This window comes from Pseudophryne corroboree, unplaced genomic scaffold (genome assembly GCF_028390025.1).
Source record: "Pseudophryne corroboree isolate aPseCor3 unplaced genomic scaffold, aPseCor3.hap2 scaffold_1153, whole genome shotgun sequence".
Taxonomy (NCBI): Eukaryota; Metazoa; Chordata; class Amphibia; order Anura; family Myobatrachidae; genus Pseudophryne; species Pseudophryne corroboree.
Window position 1 is genome coordinate 27445 of NW_026967778.1, and position 20528 is coordinate 47972.

Below are 20528 nucleotides of genomic sequence, written 5' to 3' on the forward strand. Positions count from 1 at the left end.
CTGAATATCTGCATGGTTTGGGGGGATATTCTCCTTTAAATATACAGCACAGACACCAGTCATTATGGGGAGGTTTCTGTAGAGATACGTATCCCGGGAGACCCGTCTGTATACTAGCACATTACTCACAGAGCCCCTACAGCCCCGAACCCCTCTCCCCTACCCCGCCCGTCTCATCTCTGTATTATCCTCCATACGCCCACATACACCAGTACGCTAACTCCCTCCGTCATTCTGCAGATGAACCTCATTGCGGGCTGCTTTCATGATGGGGTGCTGCTGTACGCCCAGGCGCTGAATGAGACCCTGCAAGAAGGGGGTTCTCACAAAGATGGAAACCGGATTGTGGAGAAGATCAAGGAACGGAGCATCCAGGGTAAGCGCTAGCACTACTTCCTAACTATAACCCACTCAGAACCACATAAACTATGAGCACTGCAGATCATCTGTGCACTGAGGACTGTAATCACTGCATGAGTCCACATATCACCTGACAGATATACTGTATATTGCAGAGTATTCCTGTGTATCAGCCTAGTCCCAGCCTCCCTCTCTAGTGTATCACACAGCGTAGTCCTGGCCTCTCTCTCTGTATATCACACAGCCTAGTCCCGGCCTCCCTCTCTATGTATCACACAGCCTAGTCCCGGCCTCCCTCTCTATGTATCACACAGCCTAGTCCCGGCCTCTCTCTCTATGTATCACACAGCCTAGTCCCGGCCTCTCTCTCTGTGTATCACACAGCCTAGTCCTGGCCTCTCTCTCTATGTATCACACAGCCTAGTCCCGGCCTCTCTCTCTATGTATCACACAGCCTAGTCCTGGCCTCTCTCTCTCTGTATATCACACAGCCTAGTCCTGGCCTCCCTCTCTGTGTATCACACAGCCTAGTCCTGGCCTCTCTCTCTATGTATCACACAGCCTAGTCCCGGCCTCTCTCTCTATGTATCACACAGCCTAGTCCTGGCCTCTCTCTCTCTGTATATCACACAGCCTAGTCCCGGCCTCCCTCTCTATGTATCACACAGCCTAGTCCTGGCCTCTCTCTCTCTGTATATCACACAGCCTAGTCCTGGCCTCTCTCTCTCTGTATATCACACAGCCTAGTCCCGGCCTCTCTCTCTGTGTATCACACAGCCTAGTCCCAGGCCTCCCTCTCTATGTATCACACAGCCTAGTCCCGGCCTCCCTCTCTATGTATCACACAGCCTAGTCCCGGCCTCTCTCTCTATGTATCACACAGCCTAGTCCCGGCCTCTCTCTCTATGTATCACACAGCCTAGTCCTGGCCTCTCTCTCTATGTATCACACAGCCTAGTCCTGGCCTCTCTGAGTATCACACAGCCTAGTCCTGGCCTCTCTGAGTATCACACAGCCTAGTCCTGGCCTCTCTCTCTGTGTATCACACAGCCTAGTCCTGGCCTCTCTCTCTATGTATCACACAGCCTAGTCCTGGCCTCTCTGTGTATCACACACCCTAGTCCCGGCCTCTCTCTCTATGTATCACACAGCCTAGTCCCGTCCTCTCTCTCTGTGTATCACACAGCCTAGTCCTGGCCTCCCTCTCTGTGTATCACACAGCCTAGTCCCGGCCTCCCTCTCTGTGTATCACACAGCCTAGTCCTGGCCTCTCTCTCTATGTATCACACAGCCTAGTCCTGGCCTCTCTCTCTATGTATCACACAGCCTAGTCCTGGCCTCTCTCTCTATGTATCACACAGCCTAGTCCTGGCCTCTCTCTCTATGTATCACACAGCCTAGTCCCGGCTTCTCTCTCTCTGTGTATCACACAGCCTAGTCCTGGCCTTTCTCTCTGTGTATCACACAGCCTAGTCCCGGCCTCTCTCTCTGTGTATCACACAGCCTAGTCCCGTCCTCCCTCTCTGTGTATCACACAGCCTAGTCCCGGCCTCCCTCTCTGTGTATTACACAGCCTAGTCCTGGCCTCCCTCTCTATGTATCACACAGCCTAGTCCTGGCCTCTCTCTCTCTCTGTATCACACAGCCTAGTCCCGGCCTCTCTCTCTGTGTATCACACAGCCTAGTCCTGGCCTCTCTCTCTGTGTATTACACAGCCTAGTCCCGGCCTCTCTCTCTTTGTATCACACAGCCTAGTCCCGGTCTCTCTCTCTGTGTATCACACAGCCTAGTCCCGGCCTCTCTCTCTCTGTATCACACAGCCTAGTCCTGGCCTCTCTCTCTCTGTGTATCACACAGCCTAGTCCTGGCCTCTCTCTCTGTGTATCACACAGCCTAGTCCCGGCCTCTCTCTCTCTGTATCACACAGTCTAGTCCCGGCCTCTCTCTCTCTATGTATCACACAGCCTAGTCCTGGCCTCTCTCTCTATGTATCACACAGCCTAGTTCCGGCCTCCCTCTCTGTGTATCACACAGCCTAGTCCCGGCCTCCCTCTCTGTATATCACACAGCCTAGTCCCGGCCCCTCTCTCTATGTATCACACAGCCTAGTCCCGGCCTCTCTCTCTGTGTATCACACAGCCTAGTCCTGGCCTCTCTCTCTATGTATTACACAGCCTAGTCCCGGCCTCTCTCTCTAGTGTATCACACAGCGTAGTCCTGGCCTCTCTCTCTGTATATCACACAGCCTAGTCCCGGCCTCTCTCTCTGTGTATCACACAGCCTAGTCCGGCCTCTCTCTCTGTGAATCACACAGCCTAGTCCTGGCCTCCCTCTCTGTATATCACACAGCCTAGGCCCGGCCTCCCTCTCTGTATATCACACAGCCTAGGCCCGGCCTCCCTCTCTGTATATCACACAGCCTAGTCCCGTCCTCTCTCTCTATGTATCACACAGCCTAGTCCTGGCCTCCCTCTCTGTATATCACACAGCCTAGTCCCGGCCTCTCTCTCTGTATATCACACAGCCTAGTCCCGGCCTCTCTCTCTGTATATCACACAGCCTAGTCCCGTCCTCTCTCTCTATGTATCACACAGCCTAGTCCCGGCCTCTCTCTCTGTGTATCACACAGCCTAGTCCTGGCCTCTCTCTCTATGTATCACACAGTCTAGTCCTGGCCTCTCTCTCTGTGTATCACACAGCCTAGTCCCGGCCTCTCTCTCTATGTATCACACAGCCTAGTCCTGGCCTCTCTCTCTCTGTGTATCACACAGCCTAGTCCCGGCCTCCCTCTCTGTATATCACACAGCCTAGTCCCGTCCTCTCTCTCTATGTATCACACAGCCTAGTCCCGTCCTCTCTCTCTATGTATCACACAGCCTAGTCCCGGCCTCTCTCTCTGTGTATCACACAGCCTAGTCCCGGCCTCTCTCTCTGTGTATCACACAGCCTAGTCCCGGCCTCTCTCTCTATGTATCACACAGCCTAGTCCCGTCCTCTCTCTCTATGTATCACACAGCCTAGTCCCGTCCTCTCTCTCTATGTATCACACAGCCTAGTCCTATCCTCTCTCTCTCTGTGTATCACACAGCCTAGTCCCGGCCTCTCTCTCTGTGTATCACACAGCCTATTCCTGGCCTTTCTCTCTGTGTTTCACACAGCCTAGTCCCGGCCTCTCTCTCTATGTATCACACAGCCTAGTCCTGGCCTCTCTCTCAATGTATCACACAGCTCAGTCCCGGCCTCTGTCTCTGTATATCACACAGCCTAGTCCCGGCCTCCCTCTCTGTGTATCACACAGCCTAGTCCCGGGCTCTCTCTCTGTGTATCACACAGCCTAGTCCCGTCCTCTCTCTCTGTGTATCACACAGCCTAGTCCCGGCCTCTCTCTCTATGTATCACACAGCCTAGTCTCGGCCTCTCTCTCTGTGTATCACACAGCCTAGTCCCGGCCTCCCTCTCTGTATATCACACAGCCTAGTCCCGGCCTCTCTCTCTATATATCACACAGCCTAGTCCCGGCCTCTCTCTCTATGTATCACACAGCCTAGTCGTGTCCTCTCTCTCTCTGTGTATCACACAGCCTAATCCCGGCCTCTCTCTCTGTGTATCACACAGCCTAGTCCCGGCCTCTCTCTCTGTGTATCACACAGCCTAGTCCTGGCCTCTCTCTCTATGTATCACACAGCCTAGTCCCGGCCTCTCTCTCTCTGTGTATCACACAGCTTAGTCCCGGCCTCTCTCTCTCTGTTTATCACACAGCCTAGTCCCGGCCTCACTCTCTCTGTATCTCACAGCTAGTCCGGCCTCTCTCTCTGTATATCACACAGCCTAGTCCCGGCCTCCCTCTCTGTATATCACACAGCCTAGTCCCGGCATTTCTCTCTCTGTGTATCACACAGCCTAGTCCCGGCCTCTCTCTCTATGTATCACACAGCCTAGTCCCGGCCTCTCTCTCTATGTATCACACAGCCTAGTCCCGGCCTCTCACTCTGTGTATTACACAGCCTTATCCCGGCCACTCTCTCTATGTATTACACAGCCTAGTCCTGGCCTCTCTCTCTCTGTGTATCACACAGCCTAGTCCCGGCCTCCCTCTCTGTGTATCACACAGCCTAGTCCTGGCCTCTCTCTAGTGTATCACACAGCCTAGTCCCGGCCTCTCTCTCTGTATATCACACAGCCTAGTCCCGGCCTCCCTCTCTGTATATCACACAGCCTAGTCCTGGCCTCCTTCTCTGTGTATCACACAGCCTAGTCCTTGCCTCTCTCTCTATGTATCACACAGCTTAGTCCCGGCCTCTCTCTCTGTATATCACACAGCCTAGTCCTGGCCTCTCTCTAGTGTATCACACAGCCTAGTCCCGGCCTCTCTCTCTGTATATCACACAGCCTAGTCCCGGCCTCCCTCTCTGTATATCACACAGCCTAGTCCTGGCCTCCTTCTCTGTGTATCACACAGCCTAGTCCTGGCCTCTCTCTCTATGTATCACACAGCTTAGTCCCGGCCTCTCTCTCTGTATATCACACAGCCTAGTCCCGGCCTCTCTCTCTCTATCACACAGCCAACGAGGACGTGATAGAGACTGTCACATATATCAGGGGTATCACCACGGTACAGGGGGGAGACATTCCTCACAGGGAGAGAAGTATTAGACCACGAGCACATGAGAGAGACTGTCACATATATCAGGGGTATCACCACGGTACAGGAGGAGACATTCCTCATAGGGAGAGAAGTATTAGGACATGAGGACATAATAGAGACTGTCACATATATCAGGGGTATCACCACGGTACAGGAGGAGACATTCCTCACAGGGAGAGAAGTAATAGGACACGAGGACATGAGAGAGACTGTCACATATATCAGGGGTATCACCACGGTACAGGAGGAGACATTCCTCAAAGGGAGAGAAGTAATAGGACACGAGGACATGATAGAGACTGTCACATATATCAGGGGTATCACCACGGTACAGGAGGAGACATTCCACACAGGGAGAGAAGTATAAGGACACGAGGACATGAGAGAGACTGTCACATATATCAGGGGTATCAACACGGTACAGGGGGAGACATTCCTCACAGGGAGAGAAGTAATAGGACACGAGGACATGAGAGAGACTGTCATATATATCAGGGGTATCACCACGGTACAGGAGGAGACATTCCACACAGGGAGAGAAGTAATAGGACACGAGGACATGAGAGAGACTGTCACATATATCAGGGGTATCACCACGGTACAGGGGGAGACATTCCTCACAGTAAGAGAAGTATTAGGACAGGAGGACATGAGAGAGACTGTCACATATATCAGGGGTATCACCACGGTACAGGAAGAGACAGTCCTCACAGGGAGAGAAGTAATAGGACACGAGGACATGAGAGAGACTGTCACATATATCAGGGGTATCACCACGGTACAGGGGGAAACATTCCTCACAGTAAGAGAAGTATTAGGACACGAGGACATGAGAGAGACTGTCACATATATCAGCGGTATCACCACGGTACAGGAGGAGACATTCCTCACAGGGAGAGAAGTAATAGGACACGAGGACATGAGAGAGACTGTCACATATATCAGGGGTATCACCACGGTACAGGAGGAGACATTCCTCACAGGGAGAGAAGTATTAGGACACGAGGACATGAGAGAGACTGTCACATATATCAGGGGTATCACCACGGTACAGGGGGGGGGGGACATTCCTCACAGGGAGAGAAGTAATAGGACACGAGGACATGAGAGAGACTGTCACATATATCAGGAGTATCACCACGGTACAGTGAGAGACATTCCTCACAGGGAGAGAAGTAATAGGACACGAGGACATGATAGAGACTGTCACATATATCAGGGGTATCACCACGGTACAGGGGGAGACATTCCTCACAGGGATAGAAGTATTAGACCACATGGACATGATAGAGACTGTCACATATATCAGGGGTATCACCACGGTACAGGGAAAGACATTCCTCACAGGGAGAGAAGTTCACGAGGACATGATAGAGACTGTCACATATATCAGGGGTATCACCACGGTACAGGAGGAGACATTTCTCACAGGGAGAGAAGTAATAGGACACGAGGACATGATAGAGACTGTCACATATATCAGGGGTATCACCACGGTACAGGGGGGAGACATTCCTCACAGGGAGAGAAGTAATAGGACACGAGGACATGAGAGAGACTGTCACATATATCAGGGGTATCACCACGGTACAGGGGGAGACATTCTTCACAGGGAGAGAAGTATTAGGACACGAGGACATGATAGAGACTGTCACATATATATCAGGGGTATCACCACGGTACAGGAGGAGACATTCCTCACAGGGAGAGAAGTAATAGGACATGAGAGAGACTGTCACATATATCAGGGGTATCACCACGGTACAGGGGGAGACATTCCTCACAGGGAGAGAAGTATTAGACCACGAGGACATGAGAGAGACTGTCACATATATCAGGGGTATCACCACGGTACAGGAGGAGACATTCCTCACAGGGAGAGAAGTAATAGGACACTAGGACATGATAGAGACTGTCACATATATCAGGGGTATCACCACGGTACAGGGGGAGACATTCCTCACAGGGAGAGAAGTATTAGACCACGAGGACATGAGAGAGACTGTCACATATATCAGGGGTATCACCACGGTACAGGAGGAGACATTCCTCACAGGGAGAGAAGTAATAGGACACGAGGACATGAGAGAGACTGTCACATATATCAGGGGTATCACCACGGTACAGGAGGAGACATTCCTCACAGGGAGAGAAGTAATAGGACACGAGGACATGAGAGAGACTGTCACATATATCAGGGGTATCACCACGGTACAGGGGGGAGACATTCCTCACAGGGAGAGAAGTAATAGGACATGAGGACATGAGAGAGACTGTCACATATATCAGAGGTATCACCACGGTGCAGGGGGGAGACATTCCTCACAGGGAGAGAAGTAATAGGACACGAGGACATGAGAGAGACTGTCACATATATCAGGGGTATCACCACGGTACAGGGGGGAGACATTCCTCACAGGGAGAGAAGTAATAGGACACGAGGACATGAGAGAGACTGTCACATATATCAGGGGTATCACCACGGTACAGGAGGAGACATTCCTCACAGGGAGAGAAGTAATAGGACACGAGGACATGAGAGAGACTGTCACATATATCAGGGGTATCACCACGGTACAGGGAGAGACATTCCTCACAGGGAGAGAAGTATTAGACCACGAGGACATGATAGAGACTGTCACATATATCAGGGGTATCACCACGGTACAGGAGGAGACATTCCTCACAGGGAGAGAAGTATTAGGACACGAGGACATGATAGAGACTGTCACATATATCAGGGGTATCACCACGGTACAGGGGGAGACATTCCTCACAGGGAGAGAAGTAATAGACCACGAGGACATGAAAGAGTCTGTCACATATATCAGGGGTATCACCACGGTACAGGGGGAGACATTCCTCACAGGGAGAGAAGTAATAGGACACGAGGACATGATAGACACTGTCACATATATCAGGGGTATCACCACGGTACGGGGGGAGACATTCCTCACAGGGAGAGAAGTATTGGACCACGAGGACATGAGAGAGTCTGTCACATATATCAGGGGTATCACCACGGTACAGGGGGAGACATTCCTCACAGGGAGAGAAGTAATAGGACACGAGGACATGAGAGAGACTGTCACATATATCAGGGGTATCACCACGGTGCAGGGGGGAGACATTCCTCACAGGTAGAGAAGTAATAGGACACGAGGACAAGAGAGAGACTGTCACATATATCAGGGGTATCACCACGGTACAGGGGGGAGACATTCCTCACAGGGAGAGAAGTAATAGGACACGAGGACATGAGAGAGACTGTCACATATATCAGGGGTATCACCACGGTACAGGAGGAGACATTCCTCACAGGGAGAGAAGTAATAGGACACGAGGACATGAGAGAGACTGTCACATATATCAGGGGTATCACCACGGTACAGGGAGAGACATTCCTCACAGGGAGAGAAGTAATAGACCACGAGGACATGAGAGAGACTGTCACATATATCAGGGGTATCACCACGGTACAGGAGGAGACATTCCTCACAGGGAGAGAAGTATTAGGACACGAGGACATGATAGAGACTGTCACATATATCAGGGGTATCACCACGGTACAGGGGGAGACATTCCTCACAGGGAGAGAAGTAATAGACCACGAGGACATGAGAGAGTCTGTCACATATATCAGGGGTATCACCACGGTACAGGGGGAGACATTCCTCACAGGGAGAGAAGTAATAGGACACGAGGACATGATAGACACTGTCACATATATCAGGGGTATCACCACGGTACGGGGGGAGACATTCCTCACAGGGAGAGAAGTATTGGACCACGAGGACATGAGAGAGTCTGTCACATATATCAGGGGTATCACCACGGTACAGGAGGAGACATTCCTCACAGGGAGAGAAGTAATAGGACACGAGGACATGATAGAGACTGTCACATATATCAGGGGTATCACCACGGTACAGGGGGAGACATTCCTCACAGGGAGAGAAGTAATAGGACACGAGGACATGAGAGAGACTGTCACATATATCAGGGGTATCACCACGGTACAGGAGGAGACATTCCTCACAGGGAGAGAAATATTAGGACATGATAGAGACTGTCACATATATCAGGGGTATCACCACGGTACAGGAGGAGACATTCCTCACAGGGAGAGAAGTAATAGGACACGAGGACATGATAGAGACTGTCACATATATCAGGGGTATCACCACGGTACAGGGGGAGACATTCCTCACAGGGAGAGAAGTAATAGGACACGAGGACATGATAGAGACTGTCACATATATCAGGGGTATCACCACGGTACAGGGGGGAGACATTCCTCACAGGGAGAGAAGTAATAGGACACGAGGACATGAGAGAGACTGTCACATATATCAGGGATATCACCACGGTACAGGAGGAGACATTCCTCACAGGGAGAGAAGTAATAGGACACGAGGACATGAGAGAGACTGTCACATATATCAGGGGTATCACCACGGTACAGGGGGGAGACATTCCTCACAGGGAGAGAAGTAATAGGACATGAGGACATGAGAGAGACTGTCACATATATCAGAGGTATCACCACGGTGCAGGGGGGAGACATTCCTCACAGGGAGAGAAGTAATAGGACACGAGGACATGAGAGAGACTGTCACATATATCAGGGGTATCACCACGGTACAGGGGGGAGACATTCCTCACAGGGAGAGAAGTAATAGGACACGAGGACATGAGAGAGACTGTCACATATATCAGGGGTATCACCACGGTACAGGAGGAGACATTCCTCACAGGGAGAGAAGTAATAGGACACGAGGACATGAGAGAGACTGTCACATATATCAGGGGTATCACCACGGTACAGGGAGAGACATTCCTCACAGGGAGAGAAGTATTAGACCACGAGGACATGATAGAGACTGTCACATATATCAGGGGTATCACCACGGTACAGGAGGAGACATTCCTCACAGGGAGAGAAGTATTAGGACACGAGGACATGATAGAGACTGTCACATATATCAGGGGTATCACCACGGTACAGGGGGAGACATTCCTCACAGGGAGAGAAGTAATAGACCACGAGGACATGAAAGAGTCTGTCACATATATCAGGGGTATCACCACGGTACAGGGGGAGACATTCCTCACAGGGAGAGAAGTAATAGGACACGAGGACATGATAGACACTGTCACATATATCAGGGGTATCACCACGGTACGGGGGGAGACATTCCTCACAGGGAGAGAAGTATTGGACCACGAGGACATGAGAGAGTCTGTCACATATATCAGGGGTATCACCACGGTACAGGGGGAGACATTCCTCACAGGGAGAGAAGTAATAGGACACGAGGACATGAGAGAGACTGTCACATATATCAGGGGTATCACCACGGTGCAGGGGGGAGACATTCCTCACAGGTAGAGAAGTAATAGGACACGAGGACAAGAGAGAGACTGTCACATATATCAGGGGTATCACCACGGTACAGGGGGGAGACATTCCTCACAGGGAGAGAAGTAATAGGACACGAGGACATGAGAGAGACTGTCACATATATCAGGGGTATCACCACGGTACAGGAGGAGACATTCCTCACAGGGAGAGAAGTAATAGGACACGAGGACATGAGAGAGACTGTCACATATATCAGGGGTATCACCACGGTACAGGGAGAGACATTCCTCACAGGGAGAGAAGTAATAGACCACGAGGACATGAGAGAGACTGTCACATATATCAGGGGTATCACCACGGTACAGGAGGAGACATTCCTCACAGGGAGAGAAGTATTAGGACACGAGGACATGATAGAGACTGTCACATATATCAGGGGTATCACCACGGTACAGGGGGAGACATTCCTCACAGGGAGAGAAGTAATAGACCACGAGGACATGAGAGAGTCTGTCACATATATCAGGGGTATCACCACGGTACAGGGGGAGACATTCCTCACAGGGAGAGAAGTAATAGGACACGAGGACATGATAGACACTGTCACATATATCAGGGGTATCACCACGGTACGGGGGGAGACATTCCTCACAGGGAGAGAAGTATTGGACCACGAGGACATGAGAGAGTCTGTCACATATATCAGGGGTATCACCACGGTACAGGAGGAGACATTCCTCACAGGGAGAGAAGTAATAGGACACGAGGACATGATAGAGACTGTCACATATATCAGGGGTATCACCACGGTACAGGGGGAGACATTCCTCACAGGGAGAGAAGTAATAGGACACGAGGACATGAGAGAGACTGTCACATATATCAGGGGTATCACCACGGTACAGGAGGAGACATTCCTCACAGGGAGAGAAATATTAGGACATGATAGAGACTGTCACATATATCAGGGGTATCACCACGGTACAGGAGGAGACATTCCTCACAGGGAGAGAAGTAATAGGACACGAGGACATGATAGAGACTGTCACATATATCAGGGGTATCACCACGGTACAGGGGGAGACATTCCTCACAGGGAGAGAAGTAATAGGACACGAGGACATGATAGAGACTGTCACATATATCAGGGGTATCACCACGGTACAGGGGGGAGACATTCCTCACAGGGAGAGAAGTAATAGGACACGAGGACATGAGAGAGACTGTCACATATATCAGGGATATCACCACGGTACAGGAGGAGACATTCCTCACAGGGAGAGAAGTAATAGGACACGAGGACATGAGAGAGACTGTCACATATATCAGGGGTATCACCACGGTACAGGAGGAGATATTCCTCACAGGGAGAGAAGTAATAGGACACGAGGACATGAGAGAGACTGTCACATATATCAGGGATATCACCACGGTACAGGAGGAGACATTCCTCACAGGGAGAGAAGTAATAGGACACGAGGACATGATAGAGACTGTCACATATATCAGGGATATCACCACGGTACAGGGGGAGACATTCCTCACAGGGAGAGAAGTAATAGGACACGAGGACATGATAGAGACTGTCACATATATCAGGGATATCACCACGGTACAGGAGGAGACATTCCTCACAGGGAGAGAAGTAATAGGACACGAGGACATGATAGAGACTGTCACATATATCAGGGGTATCACCACGGTACAGTGGGAGACATTCCTCACAGGGAGAGAAGTAATAGGACACGAGGACATGAGAGAGACTGTCACATATATCAGGGGTATCACCACGGTACAGGGGGGAGACATTCCTCACAGGGAGAGAAGTAATAGGACATGAGGACATGATAGAGACTGTCACATATATCAGGGGTATCACCACGGTACAGGAGGAGACATTCCTCACAGGGAGAGAAGTAATAGGACACGAGGACATGAGAGAGACTGTCACATATATCAGGGGTATCACCACGGTACAGGGGGAGACATTCCTCACAGGGAGAGAAGTAATAGGACACGAGGACTTGATAGAGACTGTCACATATATCAGGGGTATCACCACGGTACAGGGGGGAGACATTCCTCACAGGGAGAGAAGTATTAGGACACAAGGACATGAGAGAGACTGTCACATATATCAGGGGTATCACCACGGTACAGGAGGAGACATTCCTCACAGGGAGAGAAGTAATAGGACACGAGGACATGAGAGAGACTGTCACATATATCAGGGGTATCACCACGGTACAGGGGGAGACATTCCTCACAGGGAGAGAAGTAATAGGACACGAGGACATGATAGAGACTGTCACATATATCAGGGATATCACCACGGTACAGGAGGAGACATTCCTCACAGGGAGAGAAGTAATAGGACATGAGGACATGATAGAGACTGTCACATATATCAGGGGTATCACCACGGTACAGGAGGAGACATTCCTCACAGGGAGAGAAGTAATAGGACACGAGGACATGAGAGAGACTGTCACATATATCAGGGGTATCACCACGGTACAGGAGGAGACATTCCTCACAGGGAGAGAAGTAATAGACCACGAGGACATGAGAGAGACTGTCACATATATCAGGGGTATCACCACAGTACAGGGGGAGACATTACTCACAGGGAGAGAAGTAATAGGACACGAGGACATGATAGAGACTGTCACATATATCAGGGGTATCACCACGGTACAGGGGGAGACATTACTCACAGGGAGAGAAGTAATAGGACACGAGGACATGAGAGAGACTGTCACATATATCAGGGGTATCACCACGGTACAGGAGGAGACATTCCTCACAGGGAGAGAAATATTAGGACATGATAGAGACTGTCACATATATCAGGGGTATCACCACGGTACAGGAGGAGACATTCCTCACAGGGAGAGAAGTAATAGGACACGAGGACATGATAGAGACTGTCACATATATCAGGGGTATCACCACGGTACAGGGGGAGACATTCCTCACAGGGAGAGAAGTAATAGGACACGAGGACATGAGAGAGACTGTCACATATATCAGGGGTATCACCACGGTACAGGGGGAGACATTCCTCACAGGGAGAGAAGTAATAGGACACGAGGACATGATAGAGACTGTCACATATATCAGGGGTATCACCACGGTACAGGAGGAGACATTCCTCACAGGGAGAGAAGTAATAGGACACGAGGACATGATAGAGACTGTCACATATATCAGGGGTATCACCACGGTACAGGGGGAGACATTCCTCACAGGGAGAGAAGTAATAGGACACGAGGACATGAGAGAGACTGTCACATATATCAGGGGTATCACCACGGTACAGGAGGAGACATTCCTCACAGGGAGAGAAATATTAGGACATGATAGAGACTGTCACATATATCAGGGGTATCACCACGGTACAGGAGGAGACATTCCTCACAGGGAGAGAAGTAATAGGACACGAGGACATGATAGAGACTGTCACATATATCAGGGGTATCACCACGGTACAGGGGGAGACATTCCTCACAGGGAGAGAAGTAATAGGACACGAGGACATGATAGAGACTGTCACATATATCAGGGGTATCACCACGGTACAGGGGGGAGACATTCCTCACAGGGAGAGAAGTAATAGGACACGAGGACATGAGAGAGACTGTCACATATATCAGGGATATCACCACGGTACAGGAGGAGACATTCCTCACAGGGAAAGAAGTAATAGGACACGAGGACATGAGAGAGACTGTCACATATATCAGGGGTATCACCACGGTACAGGAGGAGATATTCCTCACAGGGAGAGAAGTAATAGGACACGAGGACATGAGAGAGACTGTCACATATATCAGGGATATCACCACGGTACAGGAGGAGACATTCCTCACAGGGAGAGAAGTAATAGACCACGAGGACATGAGAGAGACTGTCACATATATCAGGGGTATCACCACAGTACAGGGGGGGGGGACATTCCTCACAGGGAGAGAAGTAATAGGACACGAGGACATGAGAGAGACTGTCACATATATCAGGGGTATCACCACGGTACAGGAGGAGACATTCCTCACAGGGAGAGAAGTAATAGGACACGAGGACATGAGAGAGACTGTCACATATATCAGGGGTATCACCACGGTACAGGGGGAGACATTCCTCACAGGGAGAGAAGTAATAGGACACGAGGACATGATAGAGACTGTCACATATATCAGGGGTATCACCACGGTACAGGGGGGAGACATTCCTCACAGGGAGAGAAGTATTAGGACACGAGGACATGAGAGAGACTGTCACATATATCAGGGGTATCACCACGGTACAGGGGGGAGACATTCCTCACAGGGAGAGAAGTAATAGGACACGAGGACATGAGAGAGACTGTCACATATATCAGGGGTATCACCACGGTACAGGAGGAGACATTCCTCACAGGGAGAGAAGTATTAGGACACGAGGACATGATAGAGACTGTCACATATATCAGGGGTATCACCACGGTACAGGGGGGAGACATTCCTCACAGGGAGAGAAGTAATAGGACACGAGGACATGAGAGAGACTGTCATATATATCAGGAGTATCACCACGGTACAGGAGGAGACATTCCTCACAGGGAGAGAAGTAATAGGACAGGAGGACATGAGAGAGACTGTCACATATATCAGGGGTATCACCACAGTACAGGGGGAGACATTCCTCACAGGGAGAGAAGTAATAGGACACGAGGACATGATAGAGACTGTCACATATATCAGGGGTATCACCACGGTACAGGAGGAGACATTCCTTACAGGGAGAGAAGTAATAGGACATGAGGACATGAGAGAGACTGTCACATATATCAGGGGTATCACCACGGTACAGGAGGAGACATTCCTCACAGGGAGAGAAGTAATAGGACACGAGGACATGATAGAGACTGTCACATATATCAGGGGTATCACCACGGTACAGGAGGGAGACATTCCTCACAGAGAGAGAAGTAATAGGACACGAGGACATGATAGAGACTGTCACATATATCAGGGTTATCACCACGGTACAGGGGGGAGACATTCCTCACAGGGAGAGAAGTAATAGGACACGAGGACATGATAGAGACTATCACATATATCAGAGGTATCACCACGGTACAGGAGGAGACATTCCTCACAGGGAGAGAAGTATTAGGACACGAGGACATGAGAGAGACTGTCACATATATCAGGGGTATCACCACGGTACAGGGGGAGACATTCCTCACAGGGAGAGAAGTAATAGGACACGAGGACATGAGAGAGACTGTCACATATATCAGGGGTATCACCACGGTACAGGAGGAGACATTCCTCACAGGGAGAGAAGTAATAGGACACGAGGACATGATAGAGACTGTCACATATATCAGGGGTATCACCACGGTACAGGGGGGAGACATTCCTCACAGGGAGAGAAGTATTAGGACACGAGGACATGAGAGAGACTGTCACATATATCAGGGGTATCACCACGGTACAGGGAGAGACATTCCTCACAGGGAGAGAAGTAATAGGACACGAGGACATGAGAGAGACTGTCACATATATCAGGGGTATCACCACGGTACAGGGAGAGACATTCCTCACAGGGAGAGAAGTAATAGACCACGAGGACATGATAGAGACTGTCACATATATCAGTGGTATTACCACGGTACAGGAGGAGATATTCCTCACAGGGAGAGAAGTAATAGGACACGAGGACATGAGAGAGACTGTCACATATATCAGGGGTATCACCACGGTACAGGGGGGGGGGACATTCCTCACAGGGAGAGAAGTAATAGGACACGAGGACATGAGAGAGACTGTCACATATATCAGGGGTATCACCACGGTACAGGAGGAGACATTCCTCACAGGGAGAGAAGTAATAGGACACGAGGACATGAGAGAGACTGTTACATATATCAGGGGTATCACCACGGTACAGGGGGAGACATTCCTCACAGGGAGAGAAGTAATAGGACACGAGGACATGATAGAGACTGTCACATAATTCAGGGGTATCACCACGGTACAGGGGGGAGACATTCCTCACAGGGAGAGAAGTATTAGGACACGAGGACATGAGAGAGACTGTCACATATATCAGGGGTATCACCACGGTACAGGGGGGAGACATTCCTCACAGGGAGAGAAGTAATAGGACACGAGGACATGAGAGAGACTGTCACATATATCAGGGGTATCACCACGGTACAGGAGGAGACATTCCTCACAGGGAGAGAAGTATTAGGACACGAGGACATGATAGAGACTGTCACATATATCAGGGGTATCACCACGGTACAGGGGGGAGACATTCCTCACAGGGAGAGAAGTAATAGGACACGAGGACATGATAGAGACTGTCACATATATCAGGGGTATCACCACGGTACAGGAGGGAGACATTCCTCACAGGGAGAGAAGTAATAGGACACGAGGACATGATAGAGACTGTCACATATATCAGGGGTATCACCACGGTACAGGAGGAGACATTCCTCACAGGGAGAGAAGTAATAGGACACGAGGACATGATAGAGACTATCACATATATCAGAGGTATCACCACGGTACAGGAGGAGACATTCCTCACAGGGAGAGAAGTATTAGGACACGAGGACATGAGAGAGACTGTCACATATATCAGGGGTATCACCACGGTACAGGGGGAGACATTCCTCACAGGGAGAGAAGTAATAGGACACGAGGACATGAGAGAGACTGTCACATATATCAGGGGTATCACCACGGTACAGGAGGAGACATTCCTCACAGGGAGAGAAGTAATAGGACACGAGGACATGATAGAGACTATCACATATATCAGGGGTATCACCACGGTACAGGGGGGAGACATTCCTCACAGGGAGAGAAGTATTAGGACACGAGGACATGAGAGAGACTGTCACATATATCAGGGGTATCACCACGGTACAGGGAGAGACATTCCTCACAGGGAGAGAAGTAATAGGACACGAGGACATGAGAGAGACTGTCACATATATCAGGGGTATCACCACGGTACAGGGAGAGACATTCCTCACAGGGAGAGAAGTAATAGACCACGAGGACATGATAGAGACTGTCACATATATCAGTGGTATCACCACGGTACAGGTGGAGACATTCCTCACAGGGAGAGAAGTAATAGGACACGAGGACATGAGAGAGACTGTCACATATATCAGGGGTATCACCACGGTACAGGGGGAGACATTCCTCTCAGGGAGAGAAGTAATAGGACACGAGGACATGATAGAGACTGTAACATATATCAGGGGTATCACCACGGTACAGGGGAGACATTCCTCACAGGGAGAGAAGTAATAGGACACGAGGACATGAGAGAGACTGTCACATATATCAGGGGTATCACCACGGTACAGGGGGAGACATTCCTCACAGGGAGAGAAGTAATAGGACACGAGGACATGAGAGAGACTGTCACATATATCAGGGGTATCACCACGGTACAGGAGGAGACATTCCTCACAGGGAGAGAAGTAATAGGACACGAGGACATGATAGAGACTGTCACATATATCAGGGGTATCACCACGGTACAGGAGGAGACATTCCTCACAGGGAGAGAAGTATTAGGACACGAGGACATGATAGAGACTGTCACATATATCAGGGGTATCACCACGGTACAGGAGGAGACATTCCTCACAGGGAGAGAAGTAATAGGACACGAGGACATGAGAGAGACTGTCACATATATCAGGGGTATCACCACGGTACAGAAGGAGACATTCCTCACAGGGAGAGAAGTAATAGGACACGAGGACATGACAGAGACTGTCACATATATCAGGGGTATCACCACGGTACAGGGGGGAGACATTCCTCACAGGGAGAGAAGTAATAGGACACGAGGACATGAGAGAGACTGTCACATATATCAGGGGTATCACCACGGTACAGGAGGAGACATTCCTCACAGGGAGAGAAGTAATAGACCACGAGGACATGACAGAGACTGGAGGCGGGGGGGGGTTCAGGAGAAATATGAGGAAAAATGACTTTTACAGAAAGGGTAGTGGACAGGTGGAATAGCCTCCCAGCAGAGGTGTTAGAGGCTAGGACAGTAGAGCAGTGTAAACATGCTTGGGATAGACATAAGGATCTCATAGTTTTACAGGTACCATTAAGGTTATAAAAGCGGCAGACTGGATGGACCAAGTGGCTCTTATCTGCCGCCACATTCTATGTTTCTATAATGAAGATAGCGCACAACACACGCGTTTGGATAAGACCAGTGGCGCCGCGCCTGATGTCATTATCCCGCTTATACCATCTCTTTCCCCCAGGTGTCACGGGCACAGTCAGCATGGACAAGAGCAATGACCGTAACACGGACTTTGACCTGTGGGCGATGGCTGATCATGATAGTGGTCGTTTTGAGGTAAGTTGGGTCGGGGTTAGTGTCAGTACTGAGGGAGGGGCTTACAGCCTCAGGAAATGTCAGTAAGTTACCATGTGACAGGGTGCGCATTATCTCTCTCCGCCACTGGTGTTTCTCATGTACCAGGTGCTCTCCACCTGCGCACCAGGTGTAGGGGATAGTCGCTGTCACCTCCAGACTCCTTCACCAGGTGTTGGAACAGCTGCTGCATCACCTCTTTGCTAGAGACTGTGGCCAGATCCTCCAGATCGTGTCCTTAGGTCATGACTGCCGGGTAGCAGCAGGGACAATGGCTTCTGCCGGATCAGGGTATAACACGGGACAGCTGGAGAATGGATTAGAGAGCGTACGACTGCTGATAGAGCGTGTCAGGGAGATGTGACAGTGACACCTACGAGCGCGGACGTGTGCTGTACACCTGAGAGGCGTCATAAACATGACTGACATCCAGATGTGAATGAGCCCCACAGTCATAGAGATCTACTTGATGAAGAAAAGACGCTGATATAGTCCAGGGTTTGGTTGTGTATTGTGTTATATAGTGGTTCCATATACTGTAAGTGGCCACGAGAAACCTTATATAAAATGCATGTAGCCATAGAGATCACTGTGCCCTATAACCAATGCAGGGAAATGACCGATCCCATGTGAATGTATGTAGCTGTGATTTCTCTTTATCCCCTAGAATGTAACAGCTGTATAATGGGGGTCAGGTGTAATCAGGGAGATTGCTGGTCTATTTAGGGAGTGAGGGAGGTCGCTACTATTTCAGGGAGTCTCCTGCAGAATGAGGGAGGTAGGCAGCTGTGATGAGAGGTAACATTTGGGGGATGTACAGGAAGTAAAACCCGGGGGTGTCGTGTTTTGTGGTCCTGTCTATCTAGTGCAATGCAAATACATTCACAACCTGACCGGTCCAGACATCTTATGTGAGATACGTGTAACTTCCAGCGGCCATGCTGGGCTGCCATAGGGCTGATAGCGATGTTTCCTGATGTGCGTACGATGGCTGCGTCTGTATACACAGGTGACAGATCAGAGACGCGGATTATTATACAGCGGCCATGCTGGGCTGCCATAGAGCTGATAGCGATGTTTCCTGATGTGCGTACGATGGCTGTGTCTGTATACACAGGTGACAGATCAGAGACGCGGATTATTATACAGCGGCCATGCTGCGCTGCCATAGGGCTGATAGCGATGTTTCCTGATGTGCGTACGATGGCTGCGTCTGTATACACAGGTGACAGATCAGAGACGCGGATTATTATACAGCGGCCATGCTGCGCTGCCATAGGGCTGATAGCGATGTTTCCTGATGTGTGTACGATGGCTGCGTCTGTATACACAGGTGATAGATCAGAGACGCGGATTATTATACAGCGGCCATGCTGGGCTGCCATAGGGCTGATAGCGATGTTTCCTGATGTGTGTACGATGGCTGCGTCTGTATACACAGGTGATAGATCAGAGACGCGGATTATTATACAGCGGCCATGCTGGGCTGCCATAGAGCTGATAGCGATGTTTCCTGATGTGTGTACGATGGCTGCGTCTGTATACACAGGTGACAGATCAGAGACGCGGATTATTATACAGCGGCCATGCTGCGCTGCCATAGGGCTGATAGCGATGTTTCCTGATGTGCGTACGATGGCTGCGTCTGTATACACAGGTGACAGATCAGAGACGCGGATTATTATACAGCGGCCATGCTGGGCTGCCATAGGGCTGATAGCGATGTTTCCTGATGTG

General features: G+C 50.1%; 1 protein-coding gene across 1 annotated transcript in view; it reads left to right on the forward strand.

The window, feature by feature from the left end:
* Nucleotides 1–240: 240 nt before the first annotated feature.
* LOC134990257 (atrial natriuretic peptide receptor 2-like) overlaps nucleotides 241–20528 on the forward strand; it is a gene marked incomplete at both ends in the record, with an annotated part of 139378 nt that continues 119090 nt past the window's right edge. The window contains 2 exons of the mRNA XM_063950667.1: nucleotides 241–376; nucleotides 18679–18773. Of these exons, the coding sequence (XP_063806737.1) occupies nucleotides 241–376; nucleotides 18679–18773 (231 nt within the window). The remainder of the gene's footprint in view (nucleotides 377–18678; nucleotides 18774–20528) is intronic.